At 40.5% G+C, this 26,327-nt stretch overlaps 5 protein-coding genes across 5 annotated transcripts; 2 read left to right on the top strand and 3 right to left on the bottom strand.

Moving 5' to 3' along the window:
* The first annotated feature begins 89 nt into the window (after nucleotides 1–89).
* Nucleotides 90–739, top strand: LOC106659261 (histone H2B). Its single transcript, XM_014381695.2, has one exon. The coding sequence runs from the start codon at nucleotides 130–132 to the stop codon at nucleotides 502–504; it is 375 nt and encodes a 124-aa protein (XP_014237181.1). The 5' UTR covers nucleotides 90–129; the 3' UTR covers nucleotides 505–739.
* Nucleotides 740–880: 141 nt separating this feature from the next.
* LOC106659252 (vesicular glutamate transporter 2-like) lies at nucleotides 881–3,448 on the bottom strand. The gene is made up of 6 exons (XM_014381685.2): nucleotides 3,164–3,448; nucleotides 2,637–2,816; nucleotides 2,046–2,520; nucleotides 1,668–1,987; nucleotides 1,346–1,590; nucleotides 881–1,262 (listed from the first exon to the last, which is right to left on the bottom strand). The coding sequence occupies exons 1-6, from the start codon at nucleotides 3,186–3,188 to the stop codon at nucleotides 1,080–1,082; spliced, it is 1,428 nt and encodes a 475-aa protein (XP_014237171.1). The 5' UTR covers nucleotides 3,189–3,448; the 3' UTR covers nucleotides 881–1,079.
* A 2,416-nt stretch (nucleotides 3,449–5,864) lies between these two features.
* Nucleotides 5,865–6,262, bottom strand: LOC106659264 (histone H4). The gene has a single exon (XM_014381699.2). It carries the CDS (start codon nucleotides 6,228–6,230, stop codon nucleotides 5,919–5,921), a length of 312 nt encoding a protein of 103 aa, XP_014237185.1. The 5' UTR covers nucleotides 6,231–6,262; the 3' UTR covers nucleotides 5,865–5,918.
* Nucleotides 6,263–6,459: 197 nt separating this feature from the next.
* On the top strand, nucleotides 6,460–7,335 carry LOC106659255 (histone H3). Its single transcript, XM_014381690.2, has one exon. It carries the CDS (start codon nucleotides 6,495–6,497, stop codon nucleotides 6,903–6,905), a length of 411 nt encoding a protein of 136 aa, XP_014237176.1. The 5' UTR covers nucleotides 6,460–6,494; the 3' UTR covers nucleotides 6,906–7,335.
* Nucleotides 7,336–9,615: 2,280 nt separating this feature from the next.
* On the bottom strand, nucleotides 9,616–26,245 carry LOC106659249 (tubby-related protein 4). Its single transcript, XM_014381679.2, has 12 exons — nucleotides 25,735–26,245; nucleotides 21,494–21,661; nucleotides 17,873–18,055; nucleotides 17,104–17,784; nucleotides 16,924–17,012; nucleotides 16,314–16,448; nucleotides 14,377–14,857; nucleotides 13,148–14,290; nucleotides 12,435–13,069; nucleotides 12,222–12,356; nucleotides 11,761–12,142; nucleotides 9,616–11,678 (listed from the first exon to the last, which is right to left on the bottom strand). The coding sequence occupies exons 1-12, from the start codon at nucleotides 25,828–25,830 to the stop codon at nucleotides 11,562–11,564; spliced, it is 4,245 nt and encodes a 1,414-aa protein (XP_014237165.1). The 5' UTR covers nucleotides 25,831–26,245; the 3' UTR covers nucleotides 9,616–11,561.
* Nucleotides 26,246–26,327: the final 82 nt, after the last annotated feature.

The following is a 26,327-nucleotide window of genomic DNA, read 5'->3' as shown; positions in this document are numbered from 1 at the left end:
TAGGAGTGGAGGGGGCTTAGCGCGTTACCGCGTCGCGCGCCGCACAGTTTTTTATATAAATTGAGTCGCCGAACTGCAGCCCGGCACATTCTTTCGTATTCACCGAATCCGTAAAGAGACTCCTCTGCAATGGCACCGAAAACCAGTGGTAAAGCCGTCAAGAAGTCTGGCAAAGCCCAGAAAAACATCTCCAAGAGCGACAAGAAAGGCAAGAAGAAGAGGAGGAAGGAAAGTTACGCCATCTACATCTACAAGGTCTTGAAGCAGGTTCACCCTGACACCGGTGTGTCCTCCAAGGCCATGAGCATCATGAACAGCTTCGTCAATGACATCTTTGAGCGCATCGCCGCTGAAGCTTCCCGTTTGGCTCATTACAACAAGAGATCGACCATCACCTCCCGGGAGATCCAAACTGCCGTCAGGCTTCTGTTGCCTGGTGAGCTTGCCAAGCACGCCGTTTCTGAAGGCACCAAAGCCGTAACCAAGTACACCAGCTCGAAGTAAATTACCTTGCTCTTTTGATCCACCTAAACAATCGGCCTTTCTCAAGGCCACCACAAACTAACGAGGACTAAACTAAATTTGCCACGAACATTACGAGATAATTTTTATCTTGAAATTCATTGGAATTATTTTACAATCTTCAATCCCTTTTTCAACCTTGATTAAATTATTTTTAGACCACGGAGAATGAAATACATCATACTTGCAGCAAAAAAAAGACCCGACGCTCGTTCTATTTGACGCAATCGCTAATTTTACATGTCCTGAGTCTATTTTGTTTACAACAATTAATATGATATTAGAAATGATATCTGTATTAAATGCATTTTGTGAAGTAAAAGATATAAATATAATTTATTTTTATTCGTCATTGTCATCTAAATTGATCTTTTACCCAAAGGATCTACAAACTCAATCGACTTGTTTTAGAATCAGTATGTGTACTAAACTGAAAAATATTTTTAGAATAGAATTGATATAAAGAATAATATACACTTGACATCTTATGTCTATACAAGATGAACTTTTTTAAGACATATATTACAAAGAATTCATTCAAATTTGTCCTTGATATTTCAGAACTTCGTCACAATATTTTTTTCTTGAGTCAATTCCAAACTAATTTTCTTTTCAGTGGGCTTGTTAATTTCATTCCAGCTTTGAACCTGCCCACTACCTCCCAAAACGAATAATATCATCGAAATGGTGCACACTGCAGCGCCTACCCAAAATACCATTCGCCATTCTTCCTGATCTTCCTGTAAATGTATATTTATATCGTGACTTTTTTCGAAATGTTAACTCAACAGCACTTTTCACAGTCTTTGACTCAAGCACTTACATCGTGACCAACTATTTTTTCAATTAAAGGTGGTAGTATGATTCCACTTGCACTAGCTACAGTATTCATGATCCCATAGAGAAAACCAGCATAATTTGGCGACAAATCTTGATTATTAGCCAAGTTAACAATACATACAGCTCCATTGAAACTTAATGCTAGTACAAGCATAACATTGATGATGGTCACATCATTCTGTCTCACATAACATACCCCAATTAGAAAAAGGCTAGGAATAAACAGAGCTGTAATGTATAATTTAATAAGAAAATTAACTGTTTCAGTTTAAAATACTCCAGTGAAATTTTAAATGAATATTAACCAAATATAGAAGCACATTTTCGGAAAACTGTGAGTGATACAATTTGTTTTTGCCGGATATTATCTCCAATCCAACTGAAGAAGAAACCAAAAACCAATCGACCGATCCAGGGTAAACTTGCTATCAATCCACCTTTACTTATTGACATGTTTAGTGCCTTTGTCAGATAAATCATCATTGCGTATTGGTATAAAAATACCAGAAATGAATTACCAAAGTGGCATATTACTAATGATATAAATGGTATAGATGTACAGATGGCTCTTAGTGGTATTTCTTTCAATATCATCTTTTCTTGGCTAACTACTTCGGCTTGTGAGCTACGAAAAAAGTAATAAGTAACAAAAATGAAGATTGGGAGTAATTTTTTATACTCACTCTATTATATAATGTTTTTCTTCTTCACTTATGCTTGGATGTTCCAGGGGTGAATCGTAAGTTAAAAACCACCAAAACATTAACCATACAAGCATACCACTTGATGGTATGTACCATCCCCACTGCCAACCAAAATTTTCAACTATTGCTCCTAGCAATGGATAAGTTACGATTACTCCAAAGGTACCGCCTAATAATGACCAAACGAAGCGAGATTTTTCGTTTGGTGGAGCCCACTGAGATAAAAGAGCATGGCAAGCTGGATAATTGACTCCACCGGCTAAACCAATGATAATGCGCGATATCATAAGTAATAACCAGTGCATATTAAAGAGAAATGGTGAAATCATTGAAACCAATGCAACGATGATCCCTGACCAGAATATTGCTGATCGGGGTCCCAAATGCATCGCTAGAAGTCCACCGATCAAATTTCCTGGTACGTGACCATACGCATAAGCTGCAAGAACTTGCCCTGAAATTATATTAGAGAGAACTTAGCTGATATATTGAAATATATTTTATACATGGGGATTTAAAAAAATTTGATTAGTCCCCTCGATCTATTAAAGAAAATATATTTTTCGAGACCTCGAATAAATTTTGCATTTTCAGGATGATCATCAGAATCATTTATACTTTTAGAATCGTTGTAATCTGGTATATGTATCATTTTTACCACAAGAACGGGCATTTGTAAGCGACACATAAATGTTGTCCAGCATGCTGTAAACATCATGATGGCCACTATAAGTCGTTTCGGCACTTTTTCTGTAATTGTTTAAATGTATTTTTAGCTTGTATTACTCATGAAGGTTTTGAAAGTAACTTAAATTTATTGATAAGCCCGTCAATTTTGTTATGCAAAACAATTTTCAAATTCCTTTAAATATTGTTTAGAATTAGGTGAGATTTTTCACTTTTTGTTGAAATATACATTCGTTTATAGAGTTTGATAGATACAGATTTTTTCAAATTCACTTGAAGTAGCAATGAGAAATTAGACTATTTTTCCAACTGGAAAGATAGTTTTAAATCAAGGTATACACCAAGTATGTTTTTTATTAAGGATACCTACAAATCATTCCATAATAATTATATATTTTTAGCATCCTTACTGAATTTCACTGCGTGTAGATTCATTTGGCATGTAAAAATAATATTGATAAATGTAACGAATACGATTATGTTGGTTGTAATGATTGACTAGATTCTGTATTGGTAGCACTATTTTTTAAAATTATAATATCTAGTTGTCACTTATCACTGTTTCCACTATAACAAAACTTATCAGTTAAACCATTTAATATAGTAATTCGCGTAATTGTATGGTGTAGCAGGTAGTAAATAATTCTATATAATATTTCAAGCAAAGTTATTTTTTTCGGAGCGATTAAATATTTTTTATGTGTGCTCTTTATTATACTGATGACTCCTACAACAATCAGATGCACAAAACTTGCTTTGAAAAAATTGTCCATAAATATGATGCAAGGATTATGTGATTGCTCTCCTACTATTGATTTCCGTAAGCAATAAAAGGAAGTATTATTAGAGTATAAATATTACGTTGAATCGTTTGAAAAAATTGAAGCAAACTCAAATTATACATAATCTGAAGTTCAATGTCATTGCTGAACATAGTTTTAAATCATTTAAAATTATATTTTAAATAATTTTTATACTATACACAAAAATCATTAAAAATTATGTTTTAAATAATTTTTGTGTATAGTATCAATATAGTATTTCTTTATTTACTTTTTGAGCCATGAAAATTAAATAACATAGGGGTTATACATATTTCAACATAATACTTAAGAATCGACAAGTTATTTAATATAAATCTGAATACAAATAGTTTTCAAATTAAAGCCACATTTCGTATGTGATCAAGTAAGTAATTATAAGATAAAGAATTAATAATCCTGGAATAGAAATTATTTCTATATGAAATAATTCGTATGAAATACAGCACTTAGTCTTGTTCAAAAATTTATGTATACTAGATAAATTGTGTACAACATGAAACTATTATCAATTCTATCAGTTATAAATTTATATAATGCTCGTATTTTTCAGAAAAATTGAATTATTATATGAGTTATTATGTTATTGCGGCTTTTCTCGCTTCTTGAAGACTCTTTGTATTTACGTAATTTTGAACATTATATTCTTTTAGAGGTAGTTTCTGGCTTTTTAATGTATTATAATTAGCTTTAATTATATTTCATCCAGCTAATAAATAAAGAATAGGTTTTTTAAAGATAATTAGTTGTACTAGATTTGCAGAAGCGATTTGTCAGAAAAATCTCGTATCATATTTGAAATTGTTAGCAGAGTACAAACGTAAACAGACATCCCGTATACTTGATGGCAACAATGTAAGTATAGGCAGCAACGCGAGTCGAAGCATCGAAATAGGTAGTATTTACAGTCGTCAGGGACGGTCACGAATCGACCAGCTGATTTGCCTGGAGACAAACAAACCGTCCGTTCGTATTCATCACCCGTTAAATTAGCTTGATCAAAATACTTTTAAGGAGGATCAACACATTATGCAAAAGATCATCCAATATGATAAAACTTATATCAATCGATTTGTTAGATCTTCAAAATGAGATTCCAAAAAAAATGTGGTTGACTAACTAAATTTCGAGATAAACAAGTTTAAAAATGACGATTTTAACACGGGCTCTTATGGGACGCGGTCTTTTATTGTTCATAACTAATTTAAAAGATCAACCATCTTAATAAAAAATATATTTTCTAAAAGAGAAAGTTCCAAGCTTTCGATTGGTATGTTAAAAATTACCCCTTAACGAACTAACTAATGAGTAATTAAACAAAATCATTGATTTCGAATAGAGCGAGTGGTCGTCTGCCTAATGCGAGAAAGAGACAGACAAATGTCTCGAGAAAGAGACAGACAGATGCCTCGCTGTACTATTGTTATGATTGGTGTAGAGCCTCCTTAATTAGTTTACAGTGGAAAAAAATATCTAGACAAAGACGAAATCCTCATGTTTTGAAATATCGAAATGGTTTTAAGATAAAGTCTTTGGTTTATATAAATCAATAAATATTAAAAATTCGACTTTTTGCGCATAATATTATCAATAAACTCTGATGAAATGGTTTTTTAAATTTTCTTTTCGGATTGCTATGCAAACCCTTAAGCGGGGAAAGATTTTATTCTTTTAAATGACCAAAGAAAAAGCTAGAAATAACCGTGATTCCGAAAAATTAGAAAAATCATCACGCAAACGGCTTCCAACCAAGTCTGTTGTCGGTGGGAAGATAATATTCTCAATTCTTCTGGTCGATTTGTGACCGTCACTGACGACTGGAAAAACACATGTATTGTACCGCTCGCGCTACGAAGAGATGTGTGTACATTATAGGTTTGTGAACTTACAAATTTGATTTCGGTACACAAACTGACGCGTGTGTTAATAGGCTGTGATTTTAATTGCATACGTATGATGTCACTGCCCATAAAATAGTATCCCTAGTCTATGTACAAGAAATATTAGGGTCATTTGCTGTATCTTTTGAATAAGACACTTGATTCAATCAGTATTACTTGCGGAATATTTAAAGGCTTCAGAAAAAAGTAGTGAAATGGTTATACGGACTAGATTTAGTTATTCTCTCTTCGTCATTAAAATAGCTAGAAATAGAGTTTATACTATGAACTACCATTCCCTCAAAATTCATGTTGATTCGGAATTCATATTCTCGTAGTTGAGCATTTCCACGAGTTAATAATGTAGAGTTCTGTATACAGGATAGTTTGTTATACGTTTGATATATATGGTGGCCTTGAAAAAGGCCGATTGTTTTAATTGTGAGATGGTCAAGGCTAGATGTTTAGCCGCCGAAACCGTACAAGGTGCGGCCCTGCCTCTTGAGAGCGTATACTACGTCCATGGCTGTGACCGTCTTGCGCTTGGCATGCTCGGTGTAAGTGACGGCGTCACGGATGACGTTCTCAAGGAAGACCTTGAGTACACCACGAGTCTCTTCGTAGATCAAGCCAGAAATACGCTTGACTCCGCCACGACGGGCCAGACGGCGGATGGCAGGCTTGGTGATTCCCTGGATGTTATCACGCAACACCTTCCTGTGACGCTTTGCTCCTCCTTTTCCCAATCCTTTTCCTCCCTTTCCACGTCCAGTCATGATGAGAGATGCTTTGGGTTTACTGTTCGACGGAGAGCAACGAACTGATGCCGATGGGAGCCAAGCGAACGGTTTTATAGGGGGCCAAGCGGTGCGGCCCCCCCCTTCGGCCTACTGTCTACCGAGCTCCCCTCTGCCGAGCCAAGCTGCCCAGCCAAGCTACCGCACGAAATAGCGATATAAAAGAAGCGAATTGCAGCCGTTGCAGACACATATCGTTCGTATCGTTCTCACGAAGCGCATACACCGCATTCAGCTGTCGCTATGGCCCGTACCAAGCAAACCGCTCGCAAGTCCACCGGAGGCAAGGCTCCGCGCAAACAACTGGCCACCAAGGCCGCTCGCAAGAGTGCCCCAGCCACCGGCGGAGTCAAGAAGCCCCATCGCTACAGGCCCGGCACCGTCGCCCTTCGTGAAATCAGACGTTACCAGAAGAGCACTGAGCTTCTCATCCGCAAGCTGCCCTTCCAGCGTCTGGTTCGTGAAATCGCTCAAGATTTCAAGACTGACTTGCGTTTCCAGAGCTCGGCCGTCATGGCCCTGCAGGAAGCCAGCGAGGCCTACCTCGTCGGTCTCTTCGAAGATACGAACTTGTGCGCCATCCACGCCAAGCGTGTCACCATCATGCCCAAGGACATTCAGTTGGCCCGTCGTATTCGTGGAGAACGCGCTTAAGCTATAATAAATCTAGATATACTAAATCAACAGTCCTTTTCAGGACTACATATATATAAAACGAGGAAATCAATTCATTTGCATATTTTAAAATTTTGATTTCATATTTTTGTTAGTAATTAGTAAAAATGAATGTCAATTAAATCATGTTGATGTTCTTTTGTTTTAAACTAATCTTTAAACAAATTGTTCGGTTTAAATAATAGTAAAGTGGAAAGGAATCGCACTGACGTTATTTTTTGATTCGAGTGCAGAGGTTGTCTGGAATAAGATTGTTAACTGGGGGTACCATAATTTAAGGAAATAAAAGTATCAAGTTTTTCAGCTCATTTAGTTGCTGAATTTCGCAACGGCTACTCATTGAAAAGTGTAAGTTTATATGATTAATTATCAAAACGAAAGTTATCTTAAAAGAATGCCCTTTCTAGACCTCGTGATATACATAACTTCGCTCAGCTTTGGGCAATGAACGTTGCCACTAGTTTAGAGTATTGTTTATAAACCAATGAAATAGCTGTCAAAGAAAAATGTGAAAAATATTAGGATTTATTAGCGTTGATTAAATTTTGAAGTTGTAACACAACACTTTTTTGTGCGCAAATGCGTTTTTAGACACTGGAATATTGTCGAATTGCACGTATTTGCAGTGCGTGCAAAACATGTCTGTGTTGTTCGCACTCGTATCGGCATAGCAAGCACTCGTGCTTACCCTGTACGTAAAAAACGCACTTGTTGCATAAATAACTATTTGGACTCTCGTGTGCGGTGAAATGCCGCGCATTTGAATGTAATATCATTCTTGTCAATAAACTGAATATTCTTTCGTCTGTTTTAATGTAATATACTGGACTATATACAGTAAAACTTCCCTTTAGCGGACACTGATAGTTTTGAAGAACTTTTCTGCTATATTGAGAGATAACCGCTTATAAGAGATGAACAGAAATGAACATAAAACTAATGATATAAAATTAAAAATACTGTTATCATGCATTCATTACTACATGATGAATTACAAATAAGTGCTAATAATCAATAACGTATAAAATTGCAGATATTTTTTCGTTTTTGATGACTTTTTCAAAATTTCAAAATTTCAAAATCTTAATATTTTACCGCAAGGTTTGTCCGCTATTGGGAGGTGTCCGTTAATGGATATTTTACTGTTGACTCAACTAATTTTTACGTTATAAGCTGAAGTTTATAATTATGTAACATACAATTATGAATTCAAGAGTTTTGAAAATAGAACTATGAATTAAAGAGATAAATCTTCACATACAGTTTTCTCAAGGAGATTGAAAAAAATTGTCCAAATGTATGAAATGAAGAGGGTATTTTATTAAGGAGACCAACCTGTGTTAAAAGCTTAAATTCAGCTTCAGCTAAAAATAGCTATATGAATCGAAATAGTGGAAATTTTTCTTTTGTGATAGTAAAATATGTTCATTCTACACCAGATTGACAACTTCTACCCAAGCTCTGAAATACCAATTACATCACTTTTTTCATAAGACGAAATATTGTGTTATAAATCACTTGCCGCACGATCTTGAAAAGAGTTTTTCATCAATACTGATCTATGGGGTCTCAAAATCTTCAGAAAAGTACTCTTGTCCACCTAAGCGGAGCAGAATTTTGAAAAATTGCGTACAACTTTATATACACGTCAAAATGTGCCAATTTTTGAGAAAATTAGTATTTTATCAACACTAGAAGCCATATTAAAGCTCTTGGAAGGAAAACAAACTTTTTTTTTCAAATTCTGCTCCGCTTAAGTGGATGAGGGTACTTTTCTGAAGATTTTGAGACCCCATAGATCAATATTGATGAAAAGCTCAAGTCAGAATCGCGTGGCAAGTGAATCCTATTATAATATTTAGTATTATGAAAAAATAAGCGTAATTGGCACTTCAGAGCTTGGATAGAATTTTTTTTGGTCAATCAGGTGTCTAATAAACATATTTTACGATTACAAAAAAAAATTTCCACTATTTCGATTTATATAGCTATTTTTTGAATCTAAGCTTTTAACACAGGTCGGTCCCCTTAATGAGGGAGTTTTTTTTCAAGGAAATGGTAAATTTTTATGAATAAAAGAGGTTCGATTGTACAGAGAGTGAACCAATTGACCAATTTAGATCTAATAAATGTAAATAAAAGTCTTGTTTATCTTTATAATTTTCAATTTAAATACTTTTCGTAAAACGTCCAGCGTAATCGCTAGAAGGTACAAAGAGAAAGTATGATGAGGAAATAAGGCTCGATTTTATTTATTTGAATCATGAAAAAAAATATACACATACGATAGTTCAGTCACGAGAGAAAAGTATCTTGGTTTTTTAATGTGCTCAATTGAGAGCTTAGATTTTGACTCAATTTAATTGTGCTTGACGAGACTACGATAAAATTTGGTCGGGAGTTATATCACTGTATAAAAAATAAAAAAGTTGTGAAAAAAATGGTCGAGTAATGAGATGTCAATTTGGAGAGTTGCCTTTTGTTTTTGCTTTATTTAGACTATCATTTTTGCTTTGTATTTTGGCATTTTATCTTACATTTGGCAGGCGAACCAGTGCATTTAGAAAAAATAGTGATTAATCAAAAGAAAAAAGATTCAAATTGAACCTCGTTCATATTCCATGATATTTTTTATCAAACCTGAACATTTTCATTTTGTTTAAAGGCATAAATGAATAACAAATGTGTATATCATTTACGGTAAACGTTTATTTACAAATTTTATTATGAATGCACATTTAGTAACAAAAGTTTATTGCACGTTATCTAGACAATTTTTGGTAAATTTCATAGCGTATATATAATAAACTGAGTGATAACAAGGCCTTTGTTCTTACAATAAAAACAACAATACCATACGTGTAGTTATTAAATTATAATAATATATCATCGTGCTATAAGTACAATATATATAATACATTTCATCAGTCATGATTTTTCTTATACATTTCACAATTTCTTTTCTATATAAATCGGATTTCTGTGTTAACATTTACACAAACTTATCATTTTTTACATGAAAATTCCATATTGCACAATATCCGAAATCTTAGATCGTTTGTAAATTTTCCAATATAAAATCTATCAATTTATAAATTTGCAAACCTTTATATACAATAATTAATTGTACTTCTAAAGAACATTTTTTGCCTGTAGTACAAAACGTACTGATTTTTTTAGCACATCGATAAAAATTGTACTGAAACTTTGCTTTTTCATTATGATTGTTAAATCAATGAACCATAATATATTCGTTTCGGCTGTTTTTGAATTTCTAAAGCTTTCCTACACGTAAAAGCATTTATTTTCAAACGAGAAATCCACATGCACACAACCACCAATCTATATTACAGGATTCAACTTTTTTTACATAAAATGCTGGAATAATGTTAATCGTGTTTTAATTACAATAAATAATTATTTTTGTATTTACAAATGTCATCTTATTGGCATTTTAAAGCTTACTTTTTTGTTAAGCACATAAAGTGACAAGTTATGCCTGAATGGAAAAAATACCTGGTTTTGGTAATTTTTAATCGAACAATTGAGGATTTTGCTGCCAAACAACGTCTAAAAATAGATTTATTTAATAACATTAGATGTTGTTACGTTAAACGAGACTACAAACTTAAAAATGTTGAATGGTTTTTATTTACAGAGTGTTTTTTATGGGATGTTATGAGCCAAAGTAAGAATGGAAATATTCCCACTTGTGCTTCGTAATTGTTTTTACTAAATATTTATCAACAGAGCATTGGTAGTGCCTCTGTATAGTTTTTCTCTTCACGTTCGCGTTGCTCCTTTAAGAAATATTTTGCAAAAATTATAAATTACGAGCACAAGATGAAATTTTTTTATTATTTTCCTTGCTCTGGTATCTCATCAAAATTTCTCACAAATGCATTTGGACGGTAATGTATGTAATAAATAAAAGCTAAATTCTACTAATTAAGTAGTAATGTTTTCGTATATTTACAGACAGAAGCGAAGTAAATTTTTTTATCGTAATTTGTATGATATCTATATTTTTATCCATTGGACATTTTATCTAATAAACTTTCACATGAATACATAGAAAACTGTTGTTTTTCTGTATTTCATTTTTTGTATTAGTAAAACTTCGATACCAAAATTTAAATAAATGAATTTTTCATTTATAAATGGATTATTATTATTTCGTTTCATTCTTTTGAACTATTTAATATAGTGTAAAAATAAATTTTATTTGCTTAACAAGTATGCAAATAGAGTTTACAAATAGAGAGATTTGAATAAATTGATTGTAATGGTATTTAGGTTAAAGGAATTCCACAAATTAAATGAATTGCATATAGTACAACGTTTGTGACATCGCTTACTTTGTGTACTGTGTTTTTTCTTAGTTTTGAATATTGAATCCTGAATTATATTACCAACGTATACATCACGTGTATCATAATTTTTGATTAATTATCGTTTATGATACATACACCGACGGAAAATGTGAAACAGACGGAACGTATGCATTTATTTTCAGCATGAGAAGACACAGTTAAGAAGAATATCCATGAAAAATATTTTGCAATTTTCGTTAATTTATGATTTCTCGTGAAGTAATAAAACGAATGGAAAAACTGTGTATACATAACCAAGCTCTTACTTGAGCCTTTGGGTAACACTAGCCAAAGCAACAGCAAATGCTTGAATGGCGCTAAAAGGATATTGAAAATCGAGTGTGTATGCGTTGCCCTGTATTCTGCCAAACTGCATCACCTAAAAAGATTATCAAAAGGTGGAATCGCTCGAATATCTTACATCAACTTTACGACAAATAAATATGGGTAAATTTTATTACCTGATTGCCTCGGAATTCGATTTGGAAATTTTTCGCACTCTCTTGAGTGACTCGACCCCCGAAGTCTAGCTGGTAAACTTGATTAGCCTCGTTCCACATGGGGGCTTTATTGTGCATTATGATTTCCCTCTTGGTCGCGTCGGACTCGGAGGCGTATTGACCGGCCCTCTGCCTCAGCTTCTGGCGCATTTGAGCTTTTTGGAAAGTCTCGAGATCGCGGTAATTTCCAATGTCTTCCTCGTCGGAACTCTCGTTACGGTTTTTACGAGATTTTCTACCCAGCAGTGGACTCGATAATAATCTTCTTCGAATCGGCGAAGCCGACGCAGGTCTCTTACCCTTCTTCGACGGAGTTGGACTGTTTGGCGAGCTCCTTGGCAGTCTGCGGCCAAAGAAACGAATGAACATTGAGTCATTTTTTCATCACCTCGCGCACCATGTGGATATTTGGAAGAACGTACCTGCTCGTAGGTCGTGGAGATGGCGGTGGCAAAGAGCGGCAGTCTTCATAGTCGCCGAGTTTTACAGCCAAATTATCGAGCCTCGACGTCAAGCACTCCAAGGACGACGTCGTCGAGGCGTTTCCATTGAAGCCCCTGTAAAAAAAATGTTCGTACAGTCGATGTTTTTTCAGCGGCTCGTATAGGCCACGTTAACTCCAGTTTCAAACTTACTTGACCGGCGACAGACACGAGTTCAAGTCAATGTTCGTAGGTATTTTTGCATTTTTTCTTTGCTGCTCCAAGCGGCGCGCTTGCAATTCTTCGCTCATAACTTCTTCCTTGCGTACGTTAAGCTCGTTTTCGGCCACTTCTGTGCTGACTGTCTGCATCGGGCAGGCGACGCAACGACTCGTCTCGTTCGCGTTGCCTCCGTTGATCTCGTTATCGGCGGGCTCGTCGGAGTTGCCGTTGCCGCCGACGGTCGTTTCCTCGGTGAGGCGTGGCGGGACTTGGATCATCTGCTCGTTGCACGGGAACAATTCGCTCGAGTCGAGGCTTCGGGATTTGCCGCAATCGCTCAAACGCTGACGGGTCCGGCGATGCGTGACCACCACCGAGACATTGGCACCGGCGTCAGCCGCATCCGACAGAGATTGATCCTTGTTGTTGGGCCTTCTGAGTTTGTTCTTCCTCGAGACGAGGAACAGCCGCTTGTTGGGCGCGTCTCTGCGAAGCATGTTGAGGGCCATCTCGCAGGGGACGATCTGGGCGTCGACGAGGTCCAGGTAGCCGACGCTGCAGCTGCGAACAATCGAGTTGGAGGACACCTGGGTGGGATTGATGCTCACCACGGTCGGCGCGTGAAGCTGAAACGGAGAAAAAGTCACGACAACGTCTCGAGGCGGAACGAAATGTAATGGAATATTAAATGGCACGCAACGCACCTGGTACTGGCTTTTGAGCGCGGGCAGTTCGTTTTTGCTCTCCTCTCCCTCGGCGCCCGAGACGTTGACGTCCGATGCATCCGTAGGATCGCTTCTAGCCGCTTCCTTGGCCAGTTCGCGACGCAAAACCGGGCCGTTGTTCGCCTTGGCACTGAGCGGTATGCCGTACTGAAGAGGAGCCGTGGCACAATCGTTCAGACCGGCAGGGGCGTTCGCGTAAGCGGAGTTCAAGTGCGGAGGAGTCGGTGGCTGCGTGGACTGGTGAAGGCAAGAGCCCGTCGAGCCGTTCGAAGCCACGTACTTGCTGTCCTCGCTCACGTGGCTGTAGTGCTGCTGCTGCAGCTTGGAGGTCGGCGAGGCTGCTTGGCCGGCGTTGCTCATATCCAGCTCCTTCTTGGTCAAAGCGCCGGGCTGGTAGTCGGCCAGGGCGGACTTCATGCGCTGCACGCCGCTGGCGTACTCGCCGATGGTGGCCGGGCTCGGGCTGGCCGTGGCTATGAGGGTCTGGGTCGGCGCCACCGCGTTCTTCGGCGACTGCAGGGCCGGAACGTCGCAGCACCTCGGCGCGTACGTCGACCTGTGGTGATGGTGATGATGATGGTGGTGGTAGGCTCCCCCGGGCCCGTTGTAATTCAGCAGCGGGTGCTGATCGTAGGGGTAGTCGTCCTCGCTGGCCATGGCTCGACTCTCGGCCACCTGAAGCTGCGGCGGCCTCGGCTGCGCCACCTGATGGGCCGGTGGCGGGGGCGGCGGCTGCTGCTTCGGTCTGGAGCGCGCCACCCGCGGCGTCATCGGGGCTATGGGCGGCGACTGGGGCCGGTGCTGATCGACCAGCGCGTTCATGCAGCGCAGAGGACCCGAGCTTATGATCCGAGCGCTCGACTGGGCCGGCGACGCGTCCGATTGATTGATCGAGTCCTCCTCGTCCTCGGAGAAGAGATTCGGATTGAAGTTGGGGTCTGGCCCGGCTGGCAGGTCGTCCCTCAGCTCGGTGATCACGAGGGTCATTTGCCTCGGCTGCAGATGCAGCAGAGACGGCCTGTAAGTCACCCGGCCCAGATTCGCCGGCATGGAGTCGGCGAGACCGTGAAATTTGAACTTGGTTCCCCAGATGTTGGACGTCACTTCGACGAGCCTCGCGTTCTGCGGGACAAAATCAAAAAAATTATCCCGTTAAAGACTTCCGACGGGTCGCGACGATCGAACGTCGATTTTTCGCCGAGACGAACCTCGGGCAAGGTGTCGACGTAGTTGGTCTCGTCGTCCTCGTGGCAATGAGCACTGGCGGCACTTCGCTCGTAGGCGCTGCGACACTTGCGTCGATTCTTCCGCCTGAAGCGGGGCGAGCCGCCGCAGAGATCGACGGCGGCGTCGCGGTCGCTGTCCGAGTCGTCGCTGCACGAGACCCGATAGTAAGCCACGGGCGTTGTCGCGCTGTTGCCGGCGCCGCTGCTCGAGGTCGTTTCCGCGCCGTTAGCCCCGTTGACGCTGCTGCCGTTTTCCGGATCGAAGATCACGAACTCGGGCCTGATCTTGCTGATGCGGCGGCCTTTGAGCAGAGGCACCAGACCGCCGAGGTACTCCACGTAGAGCGTGTAGCTGTGCGGTGGCTCGCCGGCGTTGCGCAGCATCGTGCAGTGCAGTCGGCCGCCCAGCGGCGGCGGTCGCGACACGAATCGACGCAATTCCCTCGTCTCCGGGATGCAGCAACTGCGCACACGAATAATCCAGATTATATAGCCTCGCGTTATACGCAGAGCTCGGCTCGAAATTTTAATTAATTTTCCGCTAACGCGTCGCACCTTCCGGCCAGCGCGCTAGTCCGCGTGTATTTTTCCTCCGTCAAATTGAAAATCGACGCGCCTATATCACGCTCGCGATTATACGTCGCTAGCTGCCGTCGGCGGAATTATTAAAAAACGGTCATCTCGGCGCGATTGGATGCGGGACTACGTCGCTCGCATCGAGAAATCCAATAAAAAAGCGTCGAGCGAGCAAAAGTGCAGGCGCGCGCTACATCCTCTTATCAGCGTCGTCGACGACGACGAGCGACGACGAGCGACGAACGACGTCGCAAGGAAATAATAGGGAGAAAGAAAGCTCGCGTATATATGTGCAGTGCTTTATATACGCGCTCGGGTTGAACGTCCCCCGCTCTCGTGGGCGCGAGCCGCTCGACGCTTTGTGCGCCTCGTGTGTGCAGCTGTGTAGAGAGGCTGAATAATGCCTCGACTTGTGCAGCTTGTGCTTTCTCGGCAGTCTTACTTTTTTTTTTTTTTTTTTTTTTTTTNTTTTCCTTTTTTTTTTTTTTTTTTTTTTTGTCAGGCGACGGCAGCAGCCCTGCCACGCGCGCGCTCGCGTCGGATGCAGCGGCAGATCTCGGAGGGCTTTCAACCGATGCTTTTAATCAATGCCATCCAGCGAGCGATCTCCACCCACCCTGTACTATATACAGGCGGCTATATAGCGATCCCCGTACTCCCCGTGTGCAGCGCGCCTCGTTTTCAGCCCTGCCCGCCTGCATCGTGTTATATATATGCTGCGTAGCTCTTGTATTGTAGGTTTTCCGATGTATTTAGAGAGCTGCGAGTTTCGAGTTTCCGGCCTATATTGTATTCTCGCTTTTTTTTCCTCTTCTTTTTCTACATTTTATCCACTTCGGCGCAGTTCGAATACACGGTAAGTTTGAGTCGTAACGGTTGTTTCGCCGCCGCTATATGCACTTTACAGTCACCAGAAGCTGAAGCAATTATAATTCTCCTGAATCGATCGGCCAAACGACGAGTATACGCGTCGAGTACCTTCCGTAGCTTCTTGCCTGCAGGTGTCATTTGGTGAGCGAGACATTATTTTATAGCTTCCCGAGTAGGAGAGTAAGGCGTGGGTTATCGATCGCGACATGGGCGCTCGCATTATATACATGCAGCAGGTTCTCTACCTCTCTCTCTTTCTCTCTCTCACTCTATCTCTCTTCGGGGCAAAAAGAATATGAGAAAAGCGCGTCGAAGGAAAAGAGAAAGTCAAGACGTGGCCGCGAGGCGCGACCCGACGACGTCGCTAGACTATCACGGCTTTTGCGCACCAGTTGAGCGACGACGACGGCACTATGCAGCTAGCAAAGCGACGACATAAATAATGTACACGTCAGAGCCAAGCAAATACTCACCGAATGGTGCTGGAAAACAGTCCAGATACGAGGGTCTTCAGACGGAGCGGCAGAGGCAGCTGTTGCACGCTCGACTCCTTGGTGAGGGCAGCTTTGAGCGCGAGTCTCGAGAGCAATTGCAACGAGCCGACGCCCCTATTCAATCACAGTTGCATTCATTAACAACCTGCTCCAATATCGAGTTAATAATAAGCTTCTCATTTTCCGAATTGAAAAAGAAAAATAATGATAAATAAAAGACTTTTTCTGAATCACGGACTCGATCAGCGATTTCAACGAAAATCGATCAAACTTCGTATCGATCAGTCCTTCGTGATTTAGATTATTATCATTACAGTCATATTCGCGCAGACCTTGAAAAAGTTTCCAAACTCATTTCGAATAATCCATAATGTTGAATCCTTTGGTTCGCGTACCAACTCTTTTATTGAAAGAAAAAATGGAAGAAGACAGAGTGAATAAAAGAGTCAGGCAAAGAAATACAAGAAAAAGAGTTTAATTAAAAAGCAGCGCGGAGATAAGGACGAAACGCGGAGCGAAGCTCGAGCAGTGGCTATATGGTTACATACAGTTATAGGTATACACATGAGCGAATGAATAGACTGCATACCTGGAAACCCAAGCGGCGTGAACGTGCGCTCCGGTGGCCACGAATAGTCTTCTGTCATTGTGACCCCATGTCATGGCGGTAACCGGACTCTGTGCGTCAAATTAAAACAATAAGAGGTCGATGCGAGTTACTGGCCATTCATTTCTCCGTGAAAATTGGCTGTATATAATTAAGACGCACCTGCGTGTAGGGGATGACGATCGTGTAGATGAGCACGCCCGTGTCCGAGTAAAACTTGAGCAGGTTCGTGTACTCGTAGCAGTTGTTGTTGTGGCAATTGTTGAGCGGCTCCTGCTCCTTGATGCCGGCCACGGCCAGGATCTTGCGAGAGTTGCTCCACTCGGCCTGCAGCGGCGGCCTCAGTCCGGTGCGAATCGTCACGGGCGACACGTCGTCGAACGAGTGCAGCAGCACGACGTTGCCATCGGCCAGACAGACCGCCAGCACGTAATTGCGCGGGTCGTTGGCAGTCGAGTTGCCGTTGGAAGCCGTCGAGTCTTGGGATTGCTGCTGCTGTTGCTGCGGGTGATTCGACGGCTCCGGCGGCGGTGGCAGCTGATCCTCGTCGTCGTCGCGATCATCGTCGTCTCGGTCGTCCTCGTCGTTGTTCTCGTCGTCCTCGTCCTCCTCGAGCTTGAACTTCTCAGCCGACCAGGACATGGACGTCACCCCGGCGCCCAGCTGAACCTCCGAGACCATGGCGCCGTGCACGTCCATGACTATGAGCTGGCCCGCCGTCGTGCCGAAGTACACCTGCTGGTCGTCCGGCGTCCAGATGCCGCACGTTATCACGGCCTTGTGATTGAGCATCGACGACCAGTAGCGCTGGCCCGCCACGCTGCCGACCAACACGAAGCCGTCCTGCGTCGCGTGCCAAACGTAACGACACGACTCGTTAAAGAAGAAACGCCTCTATGTTTTGTTTATCATACTCGAGCGATCGTCTTACCCGGTAGCAAATGAGAGCCATGCGGCCGTCGTGCGACCAAGAGAAGTACGTCACCGGAGTGCTGCGATCGTTGATCAGCTCGATGCTCCATCGCCCGTCGTACTTTATCCAGACGAAGATCACCCCCGTGCTGTCGCACGAGGCGAGCTTCTGGTACGGTTCGTTCCATTTCACCAGTATCACCTGTGGACGCGAACGATCGATTTATGTACGAGTCCTACCTCTAATCGGGCTTTTCCCGCAAAACTCCTTTCCTCTGCCGATAAAACCGAGAAAAGAAAAACCCCATTCGATGAAGAATTTTTTCATCGACGTTGGAAAATTTCCTTTCTCAATGCTCGCTGTCGTCTCGTGCGAGTTCCTGCTTCTGACTTTTACGTTCGTGACTCGCGCGGTGTAGCGCTGACTCAAGGATCTTGCTGTTTCCGATCAGCACTAACTGCTTCCATATTCATTCAATAAAAAAGTACCCAACATATCACTTCGACATTTGAAAGTTTTACTCTTGAAAAATGTATGGCAAAGACTATTCGAAATATTCATGACTTTTCAGTGCATTATCGAAATTGGACGATTTTATTTAATATTGCATTTGATTTTCAAATAACAACACAGATTCATTCGGTAAGACGAGTTTATGCATTCAAGGAACTCAGAAAAAATAATCAGAATAATGTTTGTCTTTCAACTAAGTCGAGAAAATTTCAACGACTACAAGTGAAACAAGGAGATTCGATCAATAATGAGATGAAAAGTATACAGTTGTCTGATGACGTATCATGTAAGTACGTTTGTACTTGCTTATGTATACAAGAAAATCAATAATGAAAAAGATGCGTGCATTTTCTTTGGCACATTTTCAAGAATGTTAATGTATTTATCTGCAGGGTAACAGAACAATAGCCAATTCGTTTTTATTTTTCTTTCTTCTAGAAGGAGCTCTGTGATGATGCGTGCTATTATGATAAAAATGACCTTTCCATACCAGAGCCCAAACAAACTTTCGAAATATGTTTGAAAACCTCGTTAAGAGTCTGTTATGAGTAGATCTGTACATGTCTTGTAAATTCTGATTTCAAATAATTTAATTACAAGCTTTAATTATCGCTTAATTTTATAAAAATTTTGAAAATAGTTGTCATATTTTGAAGCTTAATGTTTTAAAACTTTTCTTATAAATAGTAATAAAATTTTGAGTAACTTCATGTTACGGCATTTATTGTTTCAATTATACGTTCGGCTTTTGAGAGCTCTATTCGTTACATAGTTTCTTGTGTTTACTATGATACGTGACAATTTCGACATTACGATCGGTAAATATTATTGAAATAATTTTCATTTTCTTTTAACATGTAGAATTAAAATTATAAGACTGGTCTTAAATAAAAGTAGACAGAATTAAATTAAACTATTTATTCAACCATGTTATCAAGTAATTTTGATTATGCAAATTTTATAAAGTAAATATTTATTCAACATTTTTAATTTTATTGTTGCTTTTCGAATGAAAAAAGAGGCTACACATTTGTCACTCCATGAAAATCACTTTATTAAATAATTTTCAAGGCATTTGATACTGAAATTATCTAATAATTCATCATTTCTTACAACATCAATTTTATTAGAGATTCGAAAGATTAAATATAAAGCCAATATTAAGAATATGTTCATGTATTACGATTAAAATAAAATGTATAAATACAATGAGGAGCAATTTTTCTGATGATAATTTAATGTAAAGTCGAACCCAACGGACAAAATATGAAAATTTAACTTCTAAATTATGAAAATGAAAATCGAAAGGGCCAACAACTAAAGTAAAAAGACTTTATCGTAAACCTACGTTGATACGTTTTATACTGATATCACTAAGCCATGGCACATAGTGGAAAGAAATGTAGTCGAAAAGATTATCTCAAATTTATATTGATTCGATGCATCAAAGTGTAACTCACTCATGCGATACGTGCAAAAAATATTTAAACGAAAGAGTCATCTCAAAACTTATATAGATTCAGTACACATATGTATCACTCACGCACGTAATTTATGTAGAAAGACATTTATTCAAAAAGTTTATCTCAAAAGCCACATTGGTGCGGTATCTACATAATTATATGACTTTTCGATGTTTTGTATGTGAAAAAACTTTTAGTTGAAAAGATTATTTTAAAATCCACTTTGATCGGTGCATAATACTCTGATGCTTTACAAGTATGATAAATTTCAAAAGTCATTTAGTTCAAAAGTCAAAATATATTCTAAAAATCTATAATAATACAGTGCATAATGAAATTACTCATACATGTAATATTTAATACGGAAATAAGTATAATACTTACATTTAAAAAAAAATTATGTAAAAAAAATTGTATTCGGTATAGAAAGATAAAACTTAGACACGCGATGGTATAGAAATATTGAAAAGAAGTCATTGATGCGATTCTACTGTAATGACACCCCACATGCTTCCGATGTTTCCAAATGAAATCCGAATGTAAAATTATCTCCGAACTCATGAATGCAATTTATTTGATATAAAGTTATACATAGTCATCCAATTTAGTTAACAGCGATATCGAATAGTATATCAAGAGTAAATTGAAGAAAAATAATATTCCCCGCTAAATAATTGAACATAAAACATTCGGAATATTTAACCAATAATATTTGATTCTCGTTGTAAATAAATGATTGCTTCAACATGATTAAATTTTACTCGGAAATATGCGCTATTTCAGAGGCTGCATTATTAATCCATCGCTTGTGAGTAAATGTACGAATTCCACAATCATCGACATCAATTATAATGATTAATATGCACATGGGAACGAATTGATTTTCAATAATTTAAATTTTCCCACAAAAGTTGGTAAAAGTTATATTTTTGGGTAAGAACGTCGAGCTACTTATAACTTTGAAAAAAATCCATAACACTTATTCACGATCAAGTTTTCATGCAAAGTATTCGAGTGACTTTGATCTACTTAAATTTGTTTTCAACTGCTTCAGGAATAGCATCGTTGGCAAAAGAAGACACAAACGGTCAAAGAAAAGAAAATCGATACTAATTGAAAGTGTTTCACTGCGGCTATAATGTGTGCGCGGCGCATATAAACGCACAAGTATAAAACTCGAGCGCGAGGAGAGTAGAGCAATCGACGAAACAATATAGCTGCTATATATATGTAACATGTGTATATATATATGCGCCGCGAGTGCAGAGTTTACAAAGCTCAAGACAAAAGAGCTGCGACTGTGAATCCAGCAGCAGAAGCAGTGTCAAATGGAAACTTGTGCACACAGATGTATATATGTATATATGCGTGTATATCTGTGCGTGTAAAGCTCGACGCGTTTTCAAACGTTAACCCTGACTGCAGCAACTAAAAGTTTCTCACGTTCGCGCGGTGTATTATTGCGAGCACACGAGCGTACAAATATACATATGAGTCGTGCACGTGGCTGAGCTTAAGTGGCAATCTCGAGCCATCTTCTCGCGAAGGATCGCTTCAAAAGCTGTCATATAACGCGCTTGTACTCTTGGTACTTTTTGTGCGAATATTAGGCCGGAAATCATTTTGGATGTCGCAACGGACGATATCGTCGAATATTACGTACCTCGCTCCTGTGACCGCGCAAATTGTAATTGGCTCGAAGCGGAAGCTCTTGCGCCTTGGCGCGACAGTGCGACGTGGTGAAGGTCACGCCGACGAGACCTCGTGCGTTGCCCGTGGCCAGCCAGCCCTCCTGGTAGTACTTGCGCCGGTACAGCTTCCAGCTCTCGTCCTGCAACCGAGGCATACATCGTATTTATAATGTAATATATTATGCGACACTCGTACATAAATTTCGTACAGCGCAGTGGATCGCAACGAGCTTGCGTTAGGGACGCGATCGATCTCGCGGCTAGAGTGATTTTCGAGTTTTCCAGCCGACTGCGGCGGACGTCGTCGACGACTTTCGACGACTTTCCGCGCGCCCGGCATAAATATGACTAATCGTTTTCCGCACTGCGAACTCGCTCCGGATTGGTCCGCTTTGAATGCATCTTCAATTTGCGGCTATATATCGCGCACTAGTGTGCACGGCCGTCGCGCGCAGTTCAAAGGTTTATGTAAGTGCGATGCAAAAAGCTTTTGTCCATGAATCGAGGTCACTTCTCAAAACTCTTATGTATACAGAGATTATGTGCTCAGATGCGAGCATTAGTTGTTTGTTGTCGGGCGGAAAATAATATTTATAAATATTTTATCTTCTGTTCCCCCGGTCAATATAATATTAAGTATCGTACTTTTCTACCGCGGCTTATAAGCAATTATGGAAGGACAAAAAAGCTTGTATTATTATCGTAATACGTTCGTGGTCTAGTCACTGCGGAATGAGGAAAAAACATCCCTCGCAGCCAAGTACTAATGAAACGAAGAGGCTCGATGCAGCATTGATCGCCTTTATCCGTATCGGTAATTTATACTTGCAGTATTATAATACACGGAAAAAGTGTAAAGTTGCAAACAAAGCACGAGCATTATATGATACTTTCTTTTTTTATGGAACACGTGACTCGAGGGCTAGTTAAGATCTAACTAGAGCATCTTTATTTAGATTACAAATTGCTCATCGGTACGGAGGTAATAATGTTGCAAACTTGTTGCCTCGCAGGCATTGTGACTGTGCAGATCGCAATCGATAACTAATTAGTATCGACAAAAAATGCCGAGTTACATGCATTAATATGACTGGTGGATTAAGCCGTTGTCACCCAGAAAGTCTACTTTGTTACTCGAGCGTGAAATGTTTTCGTAGCTCCAAGTGCAAAGTGCAGGTACGAAAATGATCGACGGCTGACTATTGCGAAACGCTATCTCTCTCCCTTTTATTTAGCCGGAAAATCGATATAAGAAGCTTTGCCGATCAAAGTAAAAGCAGTCTTGAAACGATATAGACATACGAGGTGTTGATATTACATCGAGAACTGTGGCTCGAGCCGCAAGGCCTACATAAGAAAGCCTACGTGCGGAGGAAGATCAGGGGGAGTGAAATATAGTCGTTACAGGGAGCAGGGAATACGTGTGTACGTGCTACGTAGGTGTTCATGCAGTACACGTCGTTAGCTGATCCGTTAGAATTAAGGAGCCCCGGCAGACTGTAATAAGTCGTGTGTGCGTCTCTCGACCTTGAGCCGCTCGACTCGTGCTAGCTAGCTAATGGGCCGCACGCGAACTACGAGCGAGCGAGTACGGCTCCTTTTCTCGCGGCCGCTGCACACCATGCCACGCACGTATATGCAATACACCCCCACGCAGTCTTTGGCCCGCTTTACTTTTTCGGGGCTTGCACAGCTATAGCCAGAGCTCGACGCGCTAATGCACTTGCGGCGATCTACGTAAATATATATATCTCGTACTTGGTGCGCAGCATTGCGTGACAATGCATTCTTGTACTACGTCATAGGATTTTAGTGCGCGCAGCTGAGTGCGACGGCTATATATTATAATACTGCTGTCTGCTCGCTGCGAGCTGAATACTTTTTAGAAAATGAATCGCTCCACGCGAAAAAATTCAACTCGTTGCGCTCGTTGTACTCGAGTACGATGTCGAAACGCATGCGTAAATGCGACTTTCTTGGTCGTGCGTCAAGGGTCCATTACAAGTCTGCAACTCGGCTAATTTGATGAAATTAGCATCTCGAGCGAGAATCATGAACGCGGTATATTGTTATGTACGTTAATAAGCATAACATCTATTGATACGTGTAAGGGCAGAGAGAGAGAGAGAGAGAAGAGTCGTCTAGTATTACGTGACATTGGCCCATTACATGCGCCAGTATTTTAATCATCCACTTGTATGCGTGATGGATCCTTGAGAGCTTTTTTATTAATTATAATTTATACTTATTTGCAGCATTGTTTTGATGATGAAAAATTGTAAAATATATTTTTAACATTGATTCTCGATGGTATTTCCAAGTATCGTCAAAAGTCAAAGGTCACTTGGCTCGGCCCTCGGAAAAAGCGCGCGTCTAATCGGTACGCGTATACGCGAGCTTTTCTAAATCCCGCAATGGCATTGCATTGCGCGACCCGAGCCTCCCAGCAGCAGCGACGACAACAACAGCAAAAAAAGTACTTAATCTCGTGCAGCCACACCCGCGCCTTTTATTTTTACTCTTGCGCGAAGAGCGTAAATTAGCATCGTCACCGGGCGCTTTTATCGCGCCGCGACCCTTATATGTTATAATGCTGCGTATTTCTCGTCCACGGGCTCCAGTTGACTCTCTTTTTTGTCTTGCAATCAGTTTCCGGGAAAAACGCCGTGCTCGTTTGCGAGCCGTGCGGAACCCATGTCCCTTCAAAGCTTTGTACTTTTATTTTTAATTGTAATTTTTTCAGCGTCACTATCAGAGAAAAGCACCCAGGAAAGGAAAATTTACCTCGAACAGTTTAACTTCCCATGAAAAGTAGATCGATATGAGCAACTCCCTAAAAAGTTTTAAATACAGATTGAGTTAATTAATCTATCGTTTATATTAAACCTTTATATTTTGTATTATTTTTCAAGGTAAGTTTTAACTTTGATGTAATCATTTATTTGATGGTTTGAATTTTTCGAGTGAAAATTACATTTATTTTATACGTTCTTTCCGTAACTCATTTAAAATGAGTTTCACATAAAAAAATGTGTTGAGATGTTAAATTACTTCTTTATGTGTTATTTTAGTTTTAAGGCTATTTGAAAAAAATTAAATTACATTCATAACTGACACCGACTAAAATTCGCATTAAAAGGTCAAAGTTTCAAACAATATTTTTTAAATATTATTATATTGAATGAAATTTCAACTTTTATTGTGTTCTAGTTCACGTCCATGAAAGATAGTTACGAAAATTCGTAAAAAGGTTGAAAAATTTTTTTACAGGAATGATTTGAAAAATAATTTTTGAGTCATTTTTTGAATTAGTATCCCTTAGGATGAGTCATTTTTTAAAAAGGGGTGTTAATCCTCCGGCTGCGAAATGAGAAATTTCATAGCTCGTGGCAAGAATTTTCGGAGTAATACATCAATTTGAATTCCTAGCCGCAATGGAGAAATTCCACTTTATGTGATAGCAAAGTCCCCTGTCCGTATTCTTAGGTTTTGGGGGGTGTAATGCTTACATTTGACTAATGATCGTCGATAAAAAAAAGTGTAAATAGAACGATGAAAATTCGTTGGGGAATATTAAAAATAAAGGCCAAACGATCTATAGATGGATTATTTTGGAAAGTAAGAGGGAGAATTTCAAGAGGGAGAAACGATACTCGTGGAGGTTTGAAAGTCGAGAGCGCTGCGAACGGCAAGAAAATTGATCGATAATAAATGCAGCTTTTAAGAAGGATAAGTCGTAAAAGCGAAGGTCACGTTTACGGTATACTCGGTCGCGATTGGCAATACACGCACGCACTGCAGCGGGCGCAAGTACAGCTCGCATACATAGCTAGACACACATGCAAGACTCGTAGGCGACGTATCTCGCGCGTAAAAGGCCCTTATTCCTGCAATCGTTCCTAGTTTGCCATTTGCATCGCGCGGATGCCTCGAGTCTTTGGAGTTTTAATTGCCATGGAAGAGTAAGGTGCATAGATTGAAAAGCTCGATGCCGTAGTGCGACACTGTTATATTCGCGCAGTATCGCGTGCATCACGAAACGCAAACGCGGATCGACGATAAAGAATCGCAACGGTATATATGTATTTACATTTGGTCACGCAGCTCGTGGACGACGAGCTGTATACCCGAAACTCGTGCAAATTTGCGCGTCTGCTCGCGATCGAGCCGAGCGCGTCACTTAACGGAGCAATCATTGCGGGAGGGACGTTACCTCTTGAAGCTCGTCCGGCAATTTGCCCATCCAGCTGAGCGACAGTATGTTGCAGTCGCACTTGGCGTTGGGATTCCTTTCGAAGTAGAGGTGCATGATCCTCCAGGCTTATGGCTCGCGCCCATGAAACAGCGACGAATTGGGTATACGCGGAGCAAACGACGACGACGACGGGGGGAGGCTTAGTATAACGCAGTACTCAGGTCCAGTGGAAAGCACGCGTGCAAATAATGAGCTATCGACGATCAGCAAGCACCACACACAACACCGACCGAGCGACGACAGGCAGAGGAAGCACAGAATCGGAGCAGTCGCGAGCCGACGACTACTTACGCACTCGCGAACTCGCAGTTATGGCGCGCTCTCGACTCTTCGAACTCGATCACGATTGCAGTCGAGGACGACAACGACCGTCCAGCTGTCCGAGAAGCGAACGCCTCGCTGGCGGCTAAAGCTCTCGCCTCGACCGCCATGTTTATACTGAAAAACGAATACGTCTGTTTGCCGAGAGCTGCAGTGGTGTAGCTGTGGCTGTAGGTGGCTGTAGGTACCGAGGGGTGAGTTCGACTGTACAAGCGCTGCTGTACGCGCGC

The sequence above is a fragment of the Trichogramma pretiosum genome, unplaced genomic scaffold, assembly GCF_000599845.2.
Source record: "Trichogramma pretiosum strain Unisexual culture from Peru unplaced genomic scaffold, Tpre_2.0 scaffold189, whole genome shotgun sequence".
NCBI lineage: Eukaryota > Metazoa > Arthropoda > Insecta > Hymenoptera > Trichogrammatidae > Trichogramma > Trichogramma pretiosum.
Note: the sequence above shows the minus strand (reverse complement) of the source record. Positions and strands in the feature narration are given on the sequence as shown.